General features: G+C 47.7%; 1 protein-coding gene across 3 annotated transcripts in view; it reads right to left on the reverse strand.

The window, feature by feature from the left end:
• IL21R (interleukin 21 receptor) overlaps nucleotides 1-19,652 on the reverse strand; it is a 36,241-nt gene that overhangs the window by 8,372 nt on the left and 8,217 nt on the right. Inside the window, exons 1-4 of one of the 3 annotated variants that reach the window (XM_045849325.1) lie at nucleotides 8,410-8,581; nucleotides 5,725-5,788; nucleotides 2,909-3,011; nucleotides 383-582 (exon numbers count right to left, since the gene is read on the reverse strand). In XM_045849325.1, the coding sequence (XP_045705281.1) occupies nucleotides 383-582; nucleotides 2,909-3,011; nucleotides 5,725-5,773 (352 nt within the window). In that variant the 5' untranslated portion in view covers nucleotides 5,774-5,788; nucleotides 8,410-8,581. Of the gene's footprint in view, nucleotides 1-382; nucleotides 583-2,908; nucleotides 3,012-5,176; nucleotides 5,294-5,724; nucleotides 5,789-8,409; nucleotides 8,582-19,652 lie in introns of those variants that run through there. The other 2 variants (XM_045849324.1, XM_045849327.1) reach the window with 2 other exon arrangements.

A 19,652-nucleotide genomic window follows, 5' to 3' on the forward strand; every position in this document is an offset into this window, starting at 1 on the left:
GCCTCACTGGAGCCAGTGAACGGGAGGAACCTTGGGGAGGTTGTTTCTTGGGACTCAGTGTCCCCCACTTGCCTCAAAGTGAGGCAGAGCCCCCAAGGGTCTGAGTGAGAAGGGCTCCCACTTTGTCGCCAGCGGGCAGGGCCACACCAGACTGCAGGGTCCGAGCCCGGCCCTTCCACACCTCTGCTGCCCTCTGCGGTTCAGGTGCACGCCCCAGGGCCTCCCATCACACCTCCATGAGCAGAGGGCATCTGAAGGGCAGAAACCTAATGAGAGGTTAGGCTGGGCATAGGACAGGTCACTGTGGGGGGTGCAGGGAGAGGCCTGGCCCAGGGAGAAGAGGCCCAACCCCCACCTGGGCCCTCCTCCAGGGAGTACTCACTGCTATCGGCCAGGACAAAGCTGCCACACTCCTGGGAGTGGTTCCCAGACAGGTCTGTCATGTTGACGCTGAACATGTCATCGGCCATGAAGCGGAACACATCCATGTGGCACGTGTATTTTGCATGTGTGGCATTGTAGGTGGACCGGTGGAGGCTGCAAGAGGTGACCTCATCCACCAACTCTCCATTCGAGTCTTGCCTTCAAGGACAGAACAGCCAGTCACAGCTGGAGGCCGGGTGGCTCAGTGCGCCTGGCCAGGGCAGGCGCCTGGGATCTTGGGAAGGAGGGGCTTGAAGTGGGGCTGGAGGGCACCCCGTGCAGCCACCCCTCCCCTCGGGAAGGGACACGCTCCCCTGAAAGCGCCCCAGTGGACCCGGTCCAGGCTCAGCCTTCATGCCTCCAGGAGACCAGGGGCTCGCGGGCGCATCGGAGCCGCAGCTCTCAGCTCGGAAGTTTGAGCCCTTCTGGCCTCAACTGGGCCTGACTCTGTCCCTGCCCTGGAGCCAGGGCGCTACACATTTCAGGTCTCCTTCCCACTCTCCTTTCATCCAAAATCCACTGAACGCCCATAAACACCTGTACTGAGTACCAAGCTAAGAGCAAAACGGACCCCAGTCCCTGCTCTGGGCAGACTCCCAGGGAGGTTGCTAATATGGGGTTGGGGAAGTGCTCTGGCTCTTTAACTCCACTAGGCAGAGACAATGGCTTTGGACTATGCCTAGAAGTTCACCAGCCACTCACGTCCCTGCCTACACATTCAGGCTGTGAACACGACCACCGTCCAGGGCCAGCATGGATGCGTGGGCTCAGATCTCTGTTAAAAGTGCTGGGATTGAAATTTCTCTCGAATCAATGCTCTCCAAGCCTACAGCCTGGACCACTGAAATGGCTATCTGGGGGTGTTGCCTTGCCCACCCTCCCTGCAATCTATTTCTTATGCGCAGCGGGCGGGGGTGGGGGGGGTGGGGGGGGTGGGGAGGGGCTTTAAAACCTCCCTGCCACAGCCATAAAACTCCACCCACACAATATAATCTGACCCCTGCCAATCTCTCCCCTCCTTCACTTGTCATTTTCCCCAACATAGGTTCACTCCCCTCTGGTCACACCAACCTCCTCACTATTCCTCCAACTCGCCAGCTCTCCGTGCCTCAGGGCCTTTGCACACGCAGCACCCGCTGCCTGGAATGCCCTTTCCCCAGCTCCCTGGCTGCCTCCTTCTTATCCAGGGACGCCTGCCCTGACCCCAGAGGCCCTCCCCCACGTCACTTGCTCTCTGCCCTGTGGTCCAGCCTCCTGTTCTGTACAGCACTCGCTGTCATCAGAAAGCATCCCGCTGGCTGCTTGTGTTTATCATGTCTCGCCGGTCATTCCCACTGCAGCGGGTCAGCCCAGGACACCTGGGACCTCACCAGTTTGGGCTCTGCCGAGTCACTGGTGCTTGCAAGTGTCAAGCAGGAGCTCAATAAATGTGTTCTAGATGAATGAACGGATGGATGGATGGATGGATGGATGGCGACAGAATAGAAGCCGGCTGGTCTTTACCCTGAGCGGCCTGTTGACAGAGTCTGTCCTTGACCAAACCCGACTTAGGTGCCTCTGGACTCTCTCCTCCCCTGGGCCCTGGCTTTTGGCTTTCTGCGTCTGTCTCTGCATTTGCTACTTTTAGCAAGACTCCTGCTACCTCAGTTTAGCCAGACTCCCCACCCTTAACATCAAATCGGGTTCCTCACGCTCTGCCATCCCTGGGTGATGTCCGACCCCCTGCACTGCCACCAGCAGGAGTCCTGTCAGGTCAGCACAGCCAGATGCCCCCTGACCCCTGACCGTTCCTCCCAGTCGTTTGCCATCCACTGACCCCTTCCTGCTCCTCAGCTGTAAAGCCCAACTCTTCCTTGTTGCATTCAGAGTTGAGCTGAACCTCTCTCCTACATGGCAGAAGCCCAGGCAGGGTCACCATACCAAGCATGACTTAAATAAAGTCTGCCCTACCCTTGCATGATGAGTGTCATGCATGATTCTCTAACAATATGGACACATAGGGGCCCATGGGTTTTGGAGTCAGGCTGCCTGTGTTTGCATCCCAGGTACACTGTTCACTGGCTGTGTAGCCTCAGGCAAGTTGCATAACCTCTCTGAACTTCATTGTCCTCACTTACAAAATAAGAGTCAAAATTGTGAGGACTGGGGACAACCACTGTGTGAGTGACAGAGTGTGGCCCTTGGAGCTGGCCAGAGCTGGCCCTGTCCCTCCAGCTCATGCTCCGGACAAGCCCCGTGAGCCCTGTGCAGTCCTCTGTCAGACGAGCACAGCCACTCCCACCTCACAGTCTTTCTGGGGCTGAAACGAAATGCTGTCGCTGAAGTTGCTGAGTGAGCCCCGGAAAGTGGCAGCTATTATTTTTATTGCCAAACTACCTGCTGGGCACACAGCAGGTCCAGCTCAGCCTGTGGTGTCCCATGGTCCCGCCCCAGGACCATGCTCCCCTGAGTAGCACCCTTAGGGCCAGGGAGGCCCACCACTTACCAGGTGAGGGTGAGCATGCTGGGGTGGAGGGTCCATGTCTCCAGGATGCAGGTGACCGTCTGGAAGTAATCAGTGTAGCAGACGAGGTCTGAGCAGCCACAGGCTGGAGGGTGAGGGGAGAGAGAGGCCTCAGTACGGGTGGGAAGGGGGCTGCAGAGCTGCTCCCCTGCCCCTCCAGGGCTGGCAGGCGTCCCAGGGCCAGGGCGACTATGGTGATTTGGGGGCCACGAAGATGTGGGACTGAGGCAAGGAGGGCTTGGTCACCTAAGATTCCTTGTTTGAGCCCTCAGAGTTTCAAGGCTAGCTATGGAGATAAGGCACTCCTAACGAGAAACAACTAAGCGGGTCCCACCTTGGTTGTCTCCCCAAGGGCCCTGTGTCGAGCCACCAGGTCAGCGACCCTCCCGGCCAGCCTCCCTCTCAGGCCAGTGCCTCCTGAGCTCCCCCAACGCAGGGCGAACCTGTACACCCTGGAGAGCCCTCCACGAACCAGCGAGAGCGCTGATGCAGGTGCCGCGGTCCCTGACCAGGAGCGGCCCCCTGCTCTGCAGCAGCTGGTCCACGCGAGAGAGGCCACGGGCCGCAGAGGTGCCGCCAGGACAGCTTGGGACTCCGAGAAGGCTTGGGTGCTCTCGCCAAGTGTCTGCATCGCCCTGCTGCCCACCCCAACGCTCCCACCACCACGGGCTTGCGGGTCGCCCACTCAGGCAGCTTCCCTGGAAGGTTTAATGCTCCCCTGCCTCCGGCAGCTACTGCTTCCCTTCGTGCTAACGTAGAGGCACCGCCATAATCTAAATTTGTTCCACGTTTGACAAAATAAACTGAATACGTTTTAGTTTTGTAAGATCAAGTGCCAACACTCTTATTTTTTCCACAGTATTTACCAAAATACTGTGTCCCCCTTCTTAAGTGGATTCATTTTTAGTGGCTTTTTCCTATTTTTCTTGACTAAAGACCCAGGGGGTGGGGGGTGGTCCCTCCCACTCCAGGTCAGAAGCTGGATTCGCAGCCAAGAGCACTGTGGCTGGGAAGTCCCTTGGTCCCCTCCACCCCAGTTTCCAGGCCGGATCACTGAGGCTGCAGGTCCGCACCGCACCGTCCCTCTTTCTCTCCGTCTGGGCTGCTGCGGCTCACCCAGGAAGTCAGGTCTGCGCCAGTTCCCCCCACACACGGTGGACACTGTGCACACCTGGTGACCCTGTGTTTCCCGGACGCAGTCTCAGGGTCCCCAACAGCCCTCGGGCAGCTGGGACCATGGGGCCGAGCTGGGGGCAGGAGCCCTGCTGCAGGGGCCTCCCTCCGGGAGGTGCAGGGCCTGTCCGTGGGGCACAGACGGCTCGTTCTGCATCAAACGTGGAAAATGGAGGCTGATTTCGGCAGGACCTCCACGCAGCGCTGCAGCAGCCTCCGTGTGGCCACCTGCTCCGCGCCCGTGTCCTGTGGTTCTCTCGGGGCTCTGGCACTGGGAGAGGGGCTGCCACATCTTCCTAGCTGGGCTCAGGGCCACCAAGGGACAGGGTTTGCCCCAAACTTGGAATGGAAGATTGGGGAGGGACAGCAGCCCCTAAACTAGCATGGAGGTGACATCAGGGACCAGAGGGAGAGAAAACCCATTTTCCTGGTTAGCGCCCCCACTCTGGGCTAAGATCCCCGGCACCATCCCTCATCGGGGGTCATCACAGCATGGCCATGTACCCAGCGGGGCACTCACAAGGGCCCCCTGTCACTGTGTAAACTGGGGACACGGCCCCTTGGAGTGTGTGGAGGTGTGCCCGGGACGTCGTGCCGCCGCAGCCCACGCCCAGTACAGCAGCCAAGGCAGGTGGTGGAGGCCACAGGAGTTGGGCGGATTTATGCTCGGGTCCCAGATCCGCCACTGCCCAGCTGCGTGGCCGAGGGCCTTTCCCTAATCCTCTCTGCGCCTGTTTTCTCAGCTGAGAACAGGCGTCACTACAGCACGGGCCTCACGGGGCTACCGGGAAAGGACAAGACAGATGATGCCCAGCACCGGCGTGCAGCAGGGCCTCCGGGTGGCGCCCACGTGGCATGGGGCTGAGGCGGGCGCCCCGCAGGCCTGCTGGAGTCCAGCCAGAGTGCTGGCACTCAAACAGGCAAAGAGAGGAGCCCGGACCCCGTTCCCTGCAGAAGCTGTTCGAGGCTCTGGGCCTTTAAGTTAAAGCCGGAGAGAAATGCCGATGGTCAGCGGCTGCTGCGCCGGGCCCTCCCGCCCCGGTCCGGCCCCACTCTGGCTTGTGTGCGGTACCTCACCTACTCTGGGACGGTGTCCCGGGTCCCTCAGCCCCCGTGTCTAACTCGCAGCCCTGTCCAGCTTGGTCTCTGACATCCACCCACGACTGCAACATCTGGTCCTCCGGAACCACCTTCCAAGCTCGGGCTACTTCGGTCTCCACCTCCACTCTCCCCCACTGGGGAACACAGTGTCTGCTGAGGGTGCAGTGACGGTGGAGAAGATGCGCTAGGAGACACCGAGGTGGGACCAAAGGCAGGATTCCTCGCTCTGCGGGCTGGGCTGGCCAAGGCGGAGAGCCGTGGGAACGAAGGACGCAGCCCCTCACCGCCTGGCGAGACACGGAGACCCGAGCTGCAGGCTGGGCTGCCCCAGACCTGCCTGAACGACTTCTGGCTAGTGAAGCTCTCTGGCTGGACGGATTCTGGTTCGTGGAGAGCCGGCTGCTCCCCCTGCGTCAACCTCGAGTGGACACAGGCCACAGTCTGACCCCAGGGCCTCCTCCAGCCGAGACGCAGAGCATGCGCCAGCCCGGCCCTCCCGTGCACATGGTGGGCCAGCTACTCACCGCCGTGGAGCATCAGCAGGAGCAGAGGGGCGGCCCAGCCACGCGGCATGCTGACTCCCGGGGCCTGGAAGAGATGCACAGCAGAGGGTGGGCCTGGGCCTGGGATCGAGGGACCTGAAAAGCTCTCCCCTGGTCCCTGCCTCTCCCTGGGAGGACTTGCCTCCGATTCTTGGATCTGTCCCAGAAAAATAAGACTTTGAGGAGCCCAAGGACACCCCAAGAATTCCTGCCCCTTAAAATGGCTGACTCTCCCCACGGACCCCTCCCCACTCCTCCTTACGTGGGCACAGAATGACGGGGGGATTCAAAGAGGGAAGGGCTCGCTGTTGCCCCCCACACACCCAGTCTATGCTGCGTGTGGAGTTAAATGCAGCATCTATGCAGCTAAGAGAGAAAGAGGGCGGGCGAGGGTGAGAGGGAGGGGAATACCAGCCCGGAAAGTGGTATTGAATGAGCCACGATGTCAGGTCCTCCTTCCCACGAAACACCCATGTTGCCATCGGCCCTACAAATTGTCTCCTTTCTAAACAACAAATCCAAGACTCGCCCACAGAGAAGACCCTTACCGAACACCCAGGATAAGGTCAGTCCAATAATGAGCCTGTCACTCAGTCCCGAGCCCAGGCCGGCCCCTGAGGAAACACAGACGGAGGCGGCCTGGACCGGATACGATGGAGGGCAGGCCTCTCTGGAGACGGAGCAAGCCTGTCCGGCAAGACTGTGCTTTGGTGCCCTGGGTGGAGGAATGGCCCAGGCTGGCAATGCCAGTCTCCCACTGGTACTTTGCCCATCACACCCTCAGTTCTGTGTCTGCTTGGGGAGGTGCCAACCGGAGGCCAGTGAGTCCGCCTGCCAGGCCCAGGAGCCCTCCCAGACCTCCCCCACAGACAGGGGGATAGCTGGAACAGGGGCCGAGGGGGACGGCCCACACAGAGACCCAGTCATCCATGTGGCCCCTTCCAGGCACCGTCCCCGAGCCCACACCGGGAGGGCCCCACCATCCAGGTTCCCCCAGACCCTACTCCAGCCCCATCGAGAGCGCTCTCTGAGCTCTGGCCAAGTCACCAAGTGGGCAGTGGCGAAGCACACAGAGAAGTTCGGATTACCAGCTGTGTGGCTCCGGGCCAGTCGCCCCCCACTCTGAGCCTTGCAGGAAACAGTAAAGCACACTTCCAGGATTCTTGGGAGAATTCAAGGAAGTGATTTGCAGGAAGCCTTGAGCAGGGCTCCTGACACATAAACACTGAGTAATGTAGAGCTTAGAGCATCAGAAACTAAAGAATTCCAGAATGATCTAGACAAAATGTCCCCAAATTTCTCACTTTCAAATGTTGGCCGTATTTGTGGGTTGAGTGTACTGTTATTTATTTAACATGTTTTCTATAAATGAAGTCACTTAAAAATTAACTCCAACCTCATCCTAAGCAGTACTCTCCATATTGTGCATTTTTTTCCCAACATGTTAAAAAACGAATAACATTGTTACTAAAACGAGCCTATGTTGGGGCAAACCCCATTTAGAGCTGCTTTAGGGAACCCTGATCTGTACCAAGTCCCACGCCACAGGGGTCCTGTGGCCACACTGAGGACTCGACCGCCCATTGCGGGAGGTGGGGTTGGGTCTGCCCCTCACTGGCGCGTCCATACCCGCAGCCCCAGCCCCAGCACAAGGCCTGGCGCAGCTCTGTCCAGTTCACTCTCCAGCGGCTCCACTGCAGCCAAGTCCAGATTCAAGTCTCCTCCCCCCACATTCCTCAGTTCTGCACAAGTGACACACAGGCCCGGGGGATGGAGGGAGGGAGGGCATCTGCTGCTTCTGTCTGCCTGGAGTCTCTTCCCCTCACATGAGGAGCTCCTCCAGCCAGCAAAGCAACCCCCCTTCCTGGCCACAGTGAGTGGGTCAGGAATGGACACCAACCCAGGCAAGGCCAAGGAGTCCTGGGATTTTTTTTCTAGAACTCTAATTAAGAGGAATTTTGGGGGTCCCTACTGGAAGCTGGTACCCATCTCTGTCACCTCTTATAGAAAAGCTGCCTGAAAATGATGCCAGTACTGAGAAATATAGAACTGGAGTCCCTATGGCATCATTTGAGGACCTGGATCCAGCTGCATCTGAAGTCCACGCCTGGCCTTTTCATTTACACAAGCCAAACAACACGTATTTTGCTCAACCATGTTGACTTATGCTTCTGTTGCTTGCCACGGAGGCAACCTGATACAGTGGAATAGAGCTCAGGGCCCAGAAGGAAGCAGAGGCTCTTGGAGCTTCTCTGGTCCTTCCGAGCTCAGTTACCATCTGTAACATGGGGATGGGCACTAATGCCCACCACACCTGGCGGTGAAGAAGAGGCAGAGGGAGAGCGGCGGTGGCAGCGCTCTGCAGACTATGAGTTACATACAGGGTGCTGGGTTCTTGCTGTGACTGGTCTGCTGCTCCGAGTTACTCACTCTCCTCGGGCACCCCACGCCCCATCATGCCCCATCACGCCTCTCTGCCTCTGCATGACCCAAATCCTCGTGTGGCGTCTTCTCCTTGAATGCCTGTCCCCTCCCGTCACTCTCACTCGGCACCAGGGCCCGAGTGCCCCACCCCTGCACCCGCGAGGCCGCACCGAAGAGTTCCAGGACTCCCACCACCGACGGCATTCAGGGCCTTCACCCACTGGCTGTTTATCTTTATTTTACCTCGTACTTTTTGCTCCGATAAACATGTCTTAAAAGACGATGTAGTATCACTGCCACCGACAGGTGTATCACTGGTATGAAATGGGGAGGCAGTGTGTACCACAGTAATCGGAACACAGACCTGGGGCCAGCCTGCCTCAATCCCCATCCCAGCACCGCCACGCGCAGGCTGTGTGACCGAAGGAAGTTCCCTGTCCCGGCCTCAAGGTCCTCATCTGTGAAATGGAAGTGATAATAGCAGTACTTACATCATAAGGTCCTTGGGAGAATTAAATTAGTCAACATTTGTAAAACATTTGAAACAGAGCCTGGTATAGATGTTATATACGTATTTCTTAAACAAAACAGTCAACTTGCCATAAAGCCATATACAGTGAAATGCAAAAACTAAACACAAGAAAAACAAAAGACAGTAACTACATTTTAAGAAAATAGTACCCCCTGCCTAAGACTCTCAGGACTTGGGATCTTGTTTGCCTTTGTTTAAAAAGGACCAAAGAGTGTCAGAGAGGAGTTTAAGACACACTAGCACCACTCTGAGATTCTCATCACTCCACCATCAGAGGATCTGAAGCAGGCAGAAAAGGGGTCCCGGGACATTTGACACCATCTAACCCTTTCACCAGGGCCCAGGGTTATTTGACACCATCTAAAATAAGCCGCTCATGCTGGGCAATGCGGCAGGTGTCGCCTCGCGCTCCCACACACCTGAAAGGGAACCCCTCCCCACCCCACTGTGTTCCCTGCCCTGAATCCACTTCCTCGCGGGTCTTCCCATCAGGCTGACTCCCGAGGGCAACAGCAGCTTCCTTCCCAGATGCACACCAGACCACCAGGTGTGCTTCCTGAGTGAAGGTCCGAGGCTTCCGGCCACGGGAGCCCTGCAGTAGCGGCCTAGCCTCTGCAGTCTCCTACAGCGGAGTGAAGGGCGCCTGGCTGGGCATCTGCCAGGTCCTGTCTGGGTATCCTGGAGCAAGTCCCCGACCCTTCTGATGCTGTCTTCTCTATAAGGTGGAGGGCACTACCCTTTGCCGCAGGTCTGCGGTAAGCATCAAATGCGTCCTTGCAGGCGGAGCACTCCCCCGAAGTCCGGGGGCGGAGCCCTGCAGAGGGGCGTCTCCGCCGGCTTCCAGTGCAGAGAACTGGTTTCTGGGCTGGTGGTTACTGACTGAAAGCTGGCGGGATTTCAGGGGAGTCGGGGGCAACGGAGAAGCTCGGGGGCAGGAGATCAGGATGAAGCAGCTGCTGTGGAGAACATAAAGTCCCGCCTCCACAGTCAACAGAGGAACGTAGATAGGAAGCACAGCTACACACCGTTTTCATCTCGCCAGCTGGAAAAGACTAGCAGTCTGAGGACACCAAGTGAGGCCGAGGACATCACGGAAAGGTACCGCTCACTCACAGTTAGTGGGAATGTAAATTGAAGCAACTGGTCTGAAAAAGACCAGGTTTGGATAAAGTTAGCTTTATCCAAAGCCTCTATATTTTTCATATGCAATGTACGGCACTCACTTAAATTGACAAGGAAAACCAAAAAAAAAAAAATATATTGAATGCCCAAAAACAAAGAGAAAAAGAGGCAATGGACATAGACACATAGGTGATTCAGAAAATGATGCTCAGATATGATTTTAAAATAACTATGATTAACATGTTCAAGAATTCCACCAGAAATATGAAATCTATTTAAAAGCAGAAACCCTAGAAATGAAAATGCAATAACTAAAATGTATAAAGACTGAATTAATGGATTTAGCAACAGATCAGAAACATGGGAAGAAAGGATTGGTAAACTGAGAAACTGATCAATAGAAAATACTGAGAGTGAAGCATGCAGAAAAAAATTTAAAAATACAGAAAAGAGACATATCAGATGTTGTGCAAAGGTCTGAAATACACATGTTTGGAGTTGAAGGAGAACTACTCAGAAGCAATAATAGAGATGATTATTGCATTAAGTATTTTCCAAAACTAGGAAAAAACATTGTCACAGATTTAAGAAGTGCTACAAAACCCCAAAAGGAAAAATACAAAGAAAACCACATCTAAACACATCATAGGGAAACTTTAAAAAAAAATTAAAAGTAGCCCTGGCTGGTGTAGCTCAGTGGATTGAGTGCCAGCCTGTGAACCAGAGTCACCAGTTCGATTCCTGGTCAGGCCACGTGCCTGGGTTGCAGGCCAGGTCCCCAGTTGGGGCCACATGAGAGGCAACCACACATTGGTGTTTCTCTCCCTCTCTTTCTCCAACCCATCTCCTCTCTAAAAGTAATAAATAAAATCTTTTTAAAAAATAAAAAATAAATACATACGTACTTAAAAGTCAACTTAAATTTTATATCCAGCAAAAATCACCTTAAAAAAAAAAGAAGTTAAGCTCAATATGATAAAGGAACCAACTACAACCCCACAGTTAACATCATACTTAATGGCGAAAACCTGAAAGCTTTCCCTCTCAGATGAACAAGACAAGGACGTCCGCTCCCGTGGCGTCTATTAAACATTGTGCTAGAGGTTCTGGCCAAGGCTGTAAGTCAAGGAAAAGAAGTAAAGTGTTTCTGTTTTCAGATTATATAATTTTGTATACAAAATTCCTAGGGCATTCTCCCCCAAAACAAAATGAAACAAAGCAAATAAATGACTAAACACTATAGTTCCTCAGATACGACGCCAGAAGAACAAGCAACCAAAGAAAACATAGACTGAACTATTTCACACTTAGAACTTTCGTGCTTCAAAGGGCACTATCAAGAAAATGAAAAGACAATCTATAGAATGAGAGAAAATATTCACAAATCATATATTTTTCTAGGGGCCTAGTGTTCAGAATATAAAAAGAATTCTGATAAATCAAGATCCAAAAGAAAACCCAGTTTTTAAAATGCACAAAAGATTAGAGTAGACGCTTCCCCAAGAAAGCTACACTAATGACCAACCAACATGTGAAAAGATGACCAGTGTCATTAGTCATGAAGAAAATGCGGATGAAGACCTCAGTGTGGTTCCACTTCATACCAACTAGATGGTTGTTATTTAAAGAAAGGGAAGTAAGCAGTGTGGGCAAGGGTGTGGAGAAATGGGAACCCTTATGCACTAATAGCAATGTAAAATGGTACATCTGCTGTGGAAAACAATTTTGCAGTCACTCAGTATAAACTTGTAAAAGTCAATATAGTAAACTGTTATCACATAACTGAGCAATTTGGCCCTAGTATATGGCGAAAAGAGTTGAAAACACATTCACAGACAACACCTGGTACACAAATGTTCACCGCAGCATTATTCATAACAGCCCCAAACTTGAAGCAACTCACATTTCCATCTCTTGGTGAATGCACAGACTGAATGTAGGACACCCACACGATGGAATATTATTTGGCCATAAGATGAAAGAAGTAACGACATATCCTGAAACATGAATGAGCTTCAAAAATTTATGCTAAGGTAAATAAACCAGAAACAAAAAGCCACATATTACCTGATTCCATTTCTATAAAATGTCCAGAACAGGCAAATCCGTAGAGATAGGAAGTAGCTAGTGGTTGCCAGGGGCTGCAGCTTTGGCGGGATGAGGAATGAGGAGAGGCGCTGAGGGGCACAGGGCTTTTCTAGAGAGATGAAAATGTCGGGCAGGCAGACAGCGGTAATAGTTGCACAACTTTGTGAACATAATAGAAGCCACTTAATTGTACACTTTAAAAGAGGTATTTATATATGTAAATGAGATCCTAAAATTTTTTAAATGAAAACAAAATAAACCTATTTTCTGACCAAAAAAAAGCTGATAGAATTTGTCACTGGTATACCTGCATCAAAATGTACACTAAAGTGAGTTATTCAGGTGAAAGAAAAAGAATCCCAAGATGGGAAGAAAGTTACCACAAAAAGGAATAAAAAACAATAGAGAGTATTAATATAAATGAATATTGGTAGCTTAAAACAGTAATAATGATAGTAATCATTATAAATTATGAGGTTTAAACTGTATGCAGAATTAAAATGCATGATAATGATACCCCAAAGGTAAGAAAGAGTGAATAAAGTTGTAGGTCACAGCACTGACTGGGAAGTGATAAAGATACTAACATAAGATATACTCCAAAAATATCGATATATATTATTGATTTATTGATTATGCTATTACAGTTGTGCCAATTTTTCCCCCATGCTCAGGCACCCCACACCACTTTTCATATCCATGGGTCATGCCTAGGTTCTTTGGCTGCTCCATTTCTTGTACTGTACTTTACACCCCCATGGCTATTCTGTAACTACCTATCTGTACTTCTTAATCACTCACCTCTTCACCTATTCCCCCATACCCCTCCCATCTGGCAACAATCAAAAGGCTCTCTGTATCCATGATTCTCCATAGTCATGTCTTGGTGTGGTCATCTTTGTACATCCATCTTGTCTGGGACTCTCTGTGCTTCCTGGACTTCTATGTCAATTTCCTTCACCAAATCAGGGCAATTTTCTTTCATTATTTTTTTAAATAGATTTCCAATTTCTTGCTCTTTCTCTTCTTGCTCTTTGGCACCTCTATGATGCAAATGTCGGACCACTTGAAGTGGTCCCAGAGGCTGTTTATACTATGCTCATTATTTTGGATTCTTCTTTCTTCTTCTTGTTCTCATTGGTTGTTTTTGGTTTCTCATGTTCCAAATCATTGATTTGATTCTCAGCTTCATCCACTCTACTGTTGTTTCCCTGAAAATTGTTCTTTATTTCAATTAGTGTTTCCTTCATTTCTGACTGGATCTTCTTTATGCTGTTGAGGTCCTCACTAAGTTCCTTGAGCATCCTTATAACCATTGTTTTGAACTCTGCATCTGATAGATTGCTTATCTCCATTTTGTTTAGTTCCTGTTCTGGAGTTTTGATCTGTTCTTCCATTTGGTCCATGCTTTCTTGTTTCCTCATTTTGGCAGCCTCCCTGTGTTTGTGTCTATGTATTAGAGCTGTTATGATTCCCTGTCTTGGTAGTGTGACCCAATGTAGTATGTGTTGTCAGGGTGGGTGGTGATGCAGGCTGTGAAAGAATTCACAAAGAGAAGAAAGTATAGAGAGTAAAGTTTTTATTCACCCTCCAAGAAAGGAGAGGAGCATGGTGTGGAGAGTTGCACCAGCATTATGGGGTGGGGGCTTTGAGCTCTCATTGGATTATAATTGGATCTAAAAAGGGTGGGAGGTTTGCTGTTGTGAGGCCCCTGGTCTGTTAGAGTATTGTAACAGGAGGCTGCAGTTTATTCCAATGTTATCTTCTGCTTGTGGCTGTAGGGAGCAGTTAGTTACATTCTGTTCTTACTGTCCAGTAATGTCCAGTCCTGGGGCCACAAGCTCAGAAGAGAAAATGGCAGTCAGGTTTAACAAGGTCACAGGCCTGTTCAGCAAATGGTGCCATGACAGCAAATGGTGCTGACTTTATCCTTTCAGGTTTCCTGCAGGGTCCAGTGGCACAGAGTCCCCTCCCACCCAGGCTGGGTACTGGTGGTGTGCCCTTTGTGTGGGCCAAGTACTCCCCCCTCTTGCAGTTGAAACTTGATTGCTGCTGGAAGGTCAATGGGAGGGATTTACCCAGGCTAGTCTGCAAGGACTAGCTGTGACCACTGACCACCAACCTCTGCCTTCCATGGATGATCAGCTGTGTGGGGGCAGGGTGGTGGTGTTCCAGCATGGTCTGTGTCTGTCCACTGGGTATGCTGGCCTTGGGTTTTCCCGGGTGGTGCAGACCAAGGTCTCACCTGTGCTTTGCCTGGGGTCACTCTGTTTCAGCTTAGAGCAATCTGAGATGGCTGCTACTTGTGCTGGGCTTGGAGATTCCCAGTTAAAGCCAAGCTGTGAATCTAGGCTGGTTGCTGTTAGTGCCTGGCCTGGAGTCACTTAGCAAGAAGTACACAGGCTGGTGGCTCACTGAAATTGGCTGTTCCTTGTTTGAGATGATTTAGGAAATTGTGAAACATGATCCAAAGCCAGTCAGTCATGTGGAAAAGCAGCTTGGGTAGGCCTATAAGTTGGGTAGAATGGAGTCTCAGGGGATCTCCAAGGCAGGGCAAACAGTGTTAGCCAGGTTGATAGTCTCATACATGGCACCAGCCTGCCAGCTCTGTGGTTCTGGAGGGGGAGGGTTCAGAAAAGGGACAATGTGCCCTGCATGGTGTGGTTCAGTGGGTAGAGAGAGAAAAGGGACAATGGTTTCTGACCACCTTTCTGTCTGGGAGAAAGCTGTTTCCCAACTCTCATCTTGGTGCTGAACACTTCAGCTCCTGCCCGTATGCCGCTGGTGCCTCTCAAGCTGTTATCCCAGTGGTGCTGGAGCTCAGAGGGAGTGAGTCTGAGTAAGTCCCTGTGTGTGTTCTTTAAGAGGAACTGCTTGGGACTCTAGAAATCTCTGCCACTGACTTAATGCCTGCTGGTTTTTGCAGGCAGAAGTTATAGGGACTTAACTTCCTGGTACTACACCCCTGGTCTGGGGGCCTGGTTTGGGGCTGGGACACCTTGCTCCTGAGATATCACTCCAGAATTTTTATGCATCGCACGTGGATGTGGGAACAATGTATTCCATGTCTTCGCCCCTCCTACCAGTCTGGATAGATGTGGTCTCCTTACTTCTGTAGTTGTCAGACTTCCATTCAACTCAATTTCTGATGTTCCTGAGTGATGGTTGTTCTATATTTTAGTTTTAATTTTGATGTGGTTGTGCAATGAGGCAAGCTGTGTTTGCCTATGCCAGCATCTTGACCAAAAGTGTGTAATTTCTAATATAAGCACTAAAAGAGTTACAAAGGGAAGTATAATTAACAATAGACAGAAAACATAGAATAATAATTTTTAAAACTTTATTCCTCTGAAAAAATGGGACAAAGAAGAAAAAAGGAACAAAGAACAGATGTGGCAAAAGGAAAAAAAATAACAAGATAATAGACTTAATCTCAAACATGTCAGTACTTTTATTAAATATAAATAAACTAAATACTCAAATTAAACACATAAACTTAATACCAAAATTTGACATTATAAGAAAATAAAATTATAGGTCAATTGCTCAAATAAATGTACATACAAAAATTCTAAGCAAAAAATTAATAAATCAATGATATATGCAAAGGTAGATAATACACCATTACCACATGAGGTATATACTTCAGGAATGCAAGGTTAGTTCAACATCTGAAAATCAGTACAGTAGTTTCCACTTTTTTATGGTTTTGCTTTCTGTGGCTTTATTTATGCATGGTCAACCACAGTCTGAAAATATTACTGTATTTTTCAGACTATAAGACACATTTTTTTACCTTCAAAATTTTTTGCTTCAAAATTTTTCCCTCTATTTTCCTCCTCTAAAACCTAGGTGCATCTGGGGTCTGCACCATAAGATGCACCTAGGTTTTAGAGGAGGAAAATAGGAAAAAAAATTTTGGAGCAAAAAATGTGGTAAAATGTGTGTCTTATAGTCCGAAAAATACAGTAAGTAAATAATTCTGGAAATAAGTAATTTGTAATTTTAAATTGTGTGTAATTTTGAGTGGTGTGATAAAATCTCACACTGTCCCACTCTGCCCCGCCAGGAACACGAATCATTCCTCCGTCCAGTGTATCCATGCTTTATATGCTGCATGTGCTAGTCACTTAGGCTTCTCAGAAGTTATCAGATCCATTGTCATGGTATTATAGTGCTTGTGTTCAAGTCGCCCTCATTTTATTTAATGATGGCCCCAAAGCACAAGAGCAGTCATGTTGGCAATTCAGATATGCCAAAGGGAAGCCATACAGTGTTTCTTCCTTTAAACAAAAAGGTGAGCCCTGACTGGTGAGGGTCAGTGGATTGAGCGCTGGCCTGTGAACCAAAGGGTTACTGGTTCGATTCCCAGTCAGGGCACATGCCTGGGTTGTGGGCCAGGTCCCCAGTAGGGGGTGCTTGAGAGGCAACCACACATTGATGTTTCTCTCTCTCTCTTTCTCCTTCCCTTCCTCTTTCTCTAAAAATAAATTAAAAAATATTTAAAAATAAAAAGTGAAAGTTCTAAACTTATTAAGAAACAAAATCATATGCTGAGGTTGCTAAGATCTACAGTAAGAATAAATCTACTACCCATGATATTGTGAAAAAAGAAAAAGAAATTTGTGTTAGTTTTACTGTCACACTTGAAACTGCAAAAGTTACAGCCACGGTGCATATGTTGTAAGTGCTGAGTTCAGATGGAAAAGGCATTGAATCTGTGGGTGGAAGACATGGACAGAAAATGTGCTCTGATCGAGGACAATATGTTGCACCAGAAAGCATTAAGATTATACGATGACCCCTGAACTGAGTAACACCAGGCCATTTACAACAACTAAGGGACGGTTACACAGACTTAAAAATAAGTTTGGCATTTCATCACCTGACATCATCCCCAAAAGAAGGGTGAATACAGTACAATAAGATATTTTGAGAGAGAGCTAGAGATTATATTTACATAACTTTTATTGCATCTTATTGTTATAATTATTCTATGTTACTATCAGTTATTCTTGAACCTTTTCTAATTTATAAGTTAAACTTTAGCATAAGTATGTATATATACAATAAAAGGGTTTGGTACTGTCTGTGGATTCAGACAACCACTGGGGGTTTTGAAATGTATTCCCTGTGAATACGGGGAGACTACTGTAATCTATTTCACCATGTTAACAGAATAGAGAAGGTTACATGGAAATTTAATAAGTTCAGAAAACACATTTAATACATTATAACACCCATTCATAATTTTTAAAACACTCTCAGAAAACTAGGGATCTTCTTTAATCTGTTAAGGATCACACATGCATACAACATACATAGCTCTCATCATCCCCAGTGGACAAATAATGAACACTACTCCTGAGGAGAGGAAAAAGGCAAGAATGTCTTGTGCTGGAGGTCCTAGTCAGTGCAATAAGGCAAGAAAAAGAAATAAATGTATAAAGACTAGAAAACTATAAGGATTGGAATAATATAAGGATTGAATGTATGGAAAAGTTCAGATATCCAACAGATAAATTATTAAAATTATAATTGTTAAAAAAGATATGATACTAAGTCAATATAATAATCTACTGTATATCTAAAAATCAACAAAGTTGATAAAACTTTAGCTAGACTAAGAATAAAGATAGAAGGCTCAAATAACTAAAATCAGAAAAAAAGAGGAGCTATTATAACAAATACTGTAGAAATAAACAGGATTATAAGAGACTACTATGAGTAATTATACACCAACAAACTTGATTGGGTATAAAGAAAAGGATAAATTCCTAGAAACATGTGATCTACCAATCTGAATTATGAAGAAATAGAAAATCAGAACAGACCTATAACTAGTGAGGAGATTGAATCAGTAATAATGATAATAATTAATAATAATAATAATAAAGTTCCCAACAAATAAAACCCCAGGACCAGATAACTTTACTGGAGAATTCTACCAAATGTTTAAAGAAGAATTAGTGCCAATCCTTCTCAAACACTTCCAAAAAATGGAAGAGAAGGGAACATTTCCAAATTCATTATATGAGGCCATCACTGACCTGATACCGAAGCCAGAGAAAGAAAACTCCAGACCAACATCCATGATGAATATTAACACAAAAATCCTCAACAAAATACTAGTAAACTACATGCAATAGCATGTGAAAAAGGATTATACACCACAAACAAGTGGGACTGACCTTGGGATACAAGGATGGTTCAACATACAAAAATATACCATATTGACAGAATAAAAGACAAAAATGACATGATTGTTTCAAATGATGCAGAAAAAGCATTTGATAAAATTCAACATCTTTTCATGATAAAGACATTCAGCAAACTAGGAATAACATAAAATTACCTGAACATAATAAAAGCCACAAATGAAAACCCTTTCTTTACCTCAGTAGTAAAGAAATTAAAAAATGAACACTTTTCTTCTAATATAAGAAACAAGGCAATAACGCTTACCCTTGTCTCTTCTATTTAGCATAATACTGGATATCTTATCCAAAGCAATTAGCCAAGAAAAAGAAATAAAAGGTAGTCAGGTTGGAAAGGAAGAAGTGAAATTATCTCTGTTCACAGATGGTGCAATCTTATATACATAAATAACCTTAAAGATTCCACATAATAAACCTGTTAGACTAATAAATAATTCAGCAAAGTGGCATATATAAATTCACACTCAAAAATCAGTTGCATTTCTATGTGCGAACAATGAACAAAGCAAAAAGTAAATTAAAAAACAATGCCATTTACAACAGCATCAAAAAATAAAATACTTAGCAGTAAATTTAACCAAGGAGGTAAGACTTGTAAACTATACAAGAAACAGCTGAAAGAAATCAAAGAAGACACAGATAAATGGAAAAGTATTCTATGTTCATGAATTGGAAGACTTAGTATTTTTTAATTGCCAAAGCAATCTTAATCAAAATCCCAATGGCATTATTTAAAGAAATAGAAAAAGATCCTAAAATTTGTATGGAATCTCACATGGCCCCAAATAAACAAAACAATCTTGAGAAAGAAGAATGAAGATGAAGACCTTACACTTCCTGATTTCAAAACATTACCAAGCTACAGTAATCAAAGCAGATATTGGCATCAAGGGAGACAAAGTAGGTATTGAGACACCTGGAGCCCAAGAGAGAGCCCAGAAACAAACCCTGTGTTCATGGTCAAACGATCTTTGACAGGGTGCCCAGACTGCACAATGGGGAGAGGAGAGTCTCTAACGAATGGAGGTGGGGAAACCTGGACATCCACATGCAAAAGAATGAAGATGGACTCTTATCTTACATCATATACAAAATTAACTCAAAATTAATTAAAAACCTAAACGTAAGACCTGAAACTATAAAATTCCTAGAAAAAAAATATAGGGAAAAACTTCTTGACATTGGGATTAGCAGTTATTTCTTGGCTATGACACCTAAATCACAAGCAATAAAACAAACATAGCCTCAAACTAAAAAATCTATGTGCAGCAGAGCAAACAATTGACAGAATGACAGTGTGACCTACAGTATGACAGAAAATATTTGCAAATCCTATTTTGAATATATTCAGAGTTTATAAAGAATGCCTATAACTCAGTAGTAACAAAATCAAAAAAGCCCAATTGAAAAAATGGGCAAGGACTTGAATAGATATTTCTCCAAAGAAGATAAACAAATGGCTAGCACGTGTATTGACAGGTGCTCAACATCATTAATCATAAGGGGAATGCAAATCAAAACCAAAA

Source organism: Phyllostomus hastatus, unplaced genomic scaffold, assembly GCF_019186645.2.
Source record: "Phyllostomus hastatus isolate PE091 unplaced genomic scaffold, TTU_PhHast_1.1 phas_contig_64, whole genome shotgun sequence".
Classification (NCBI taxonomy): Eukaryota; Metazoa; Chordata; class Mammalia; order Chiroptera; family Phyllostomidae; genus Phyllostomus; species Phyllostomus hastatus.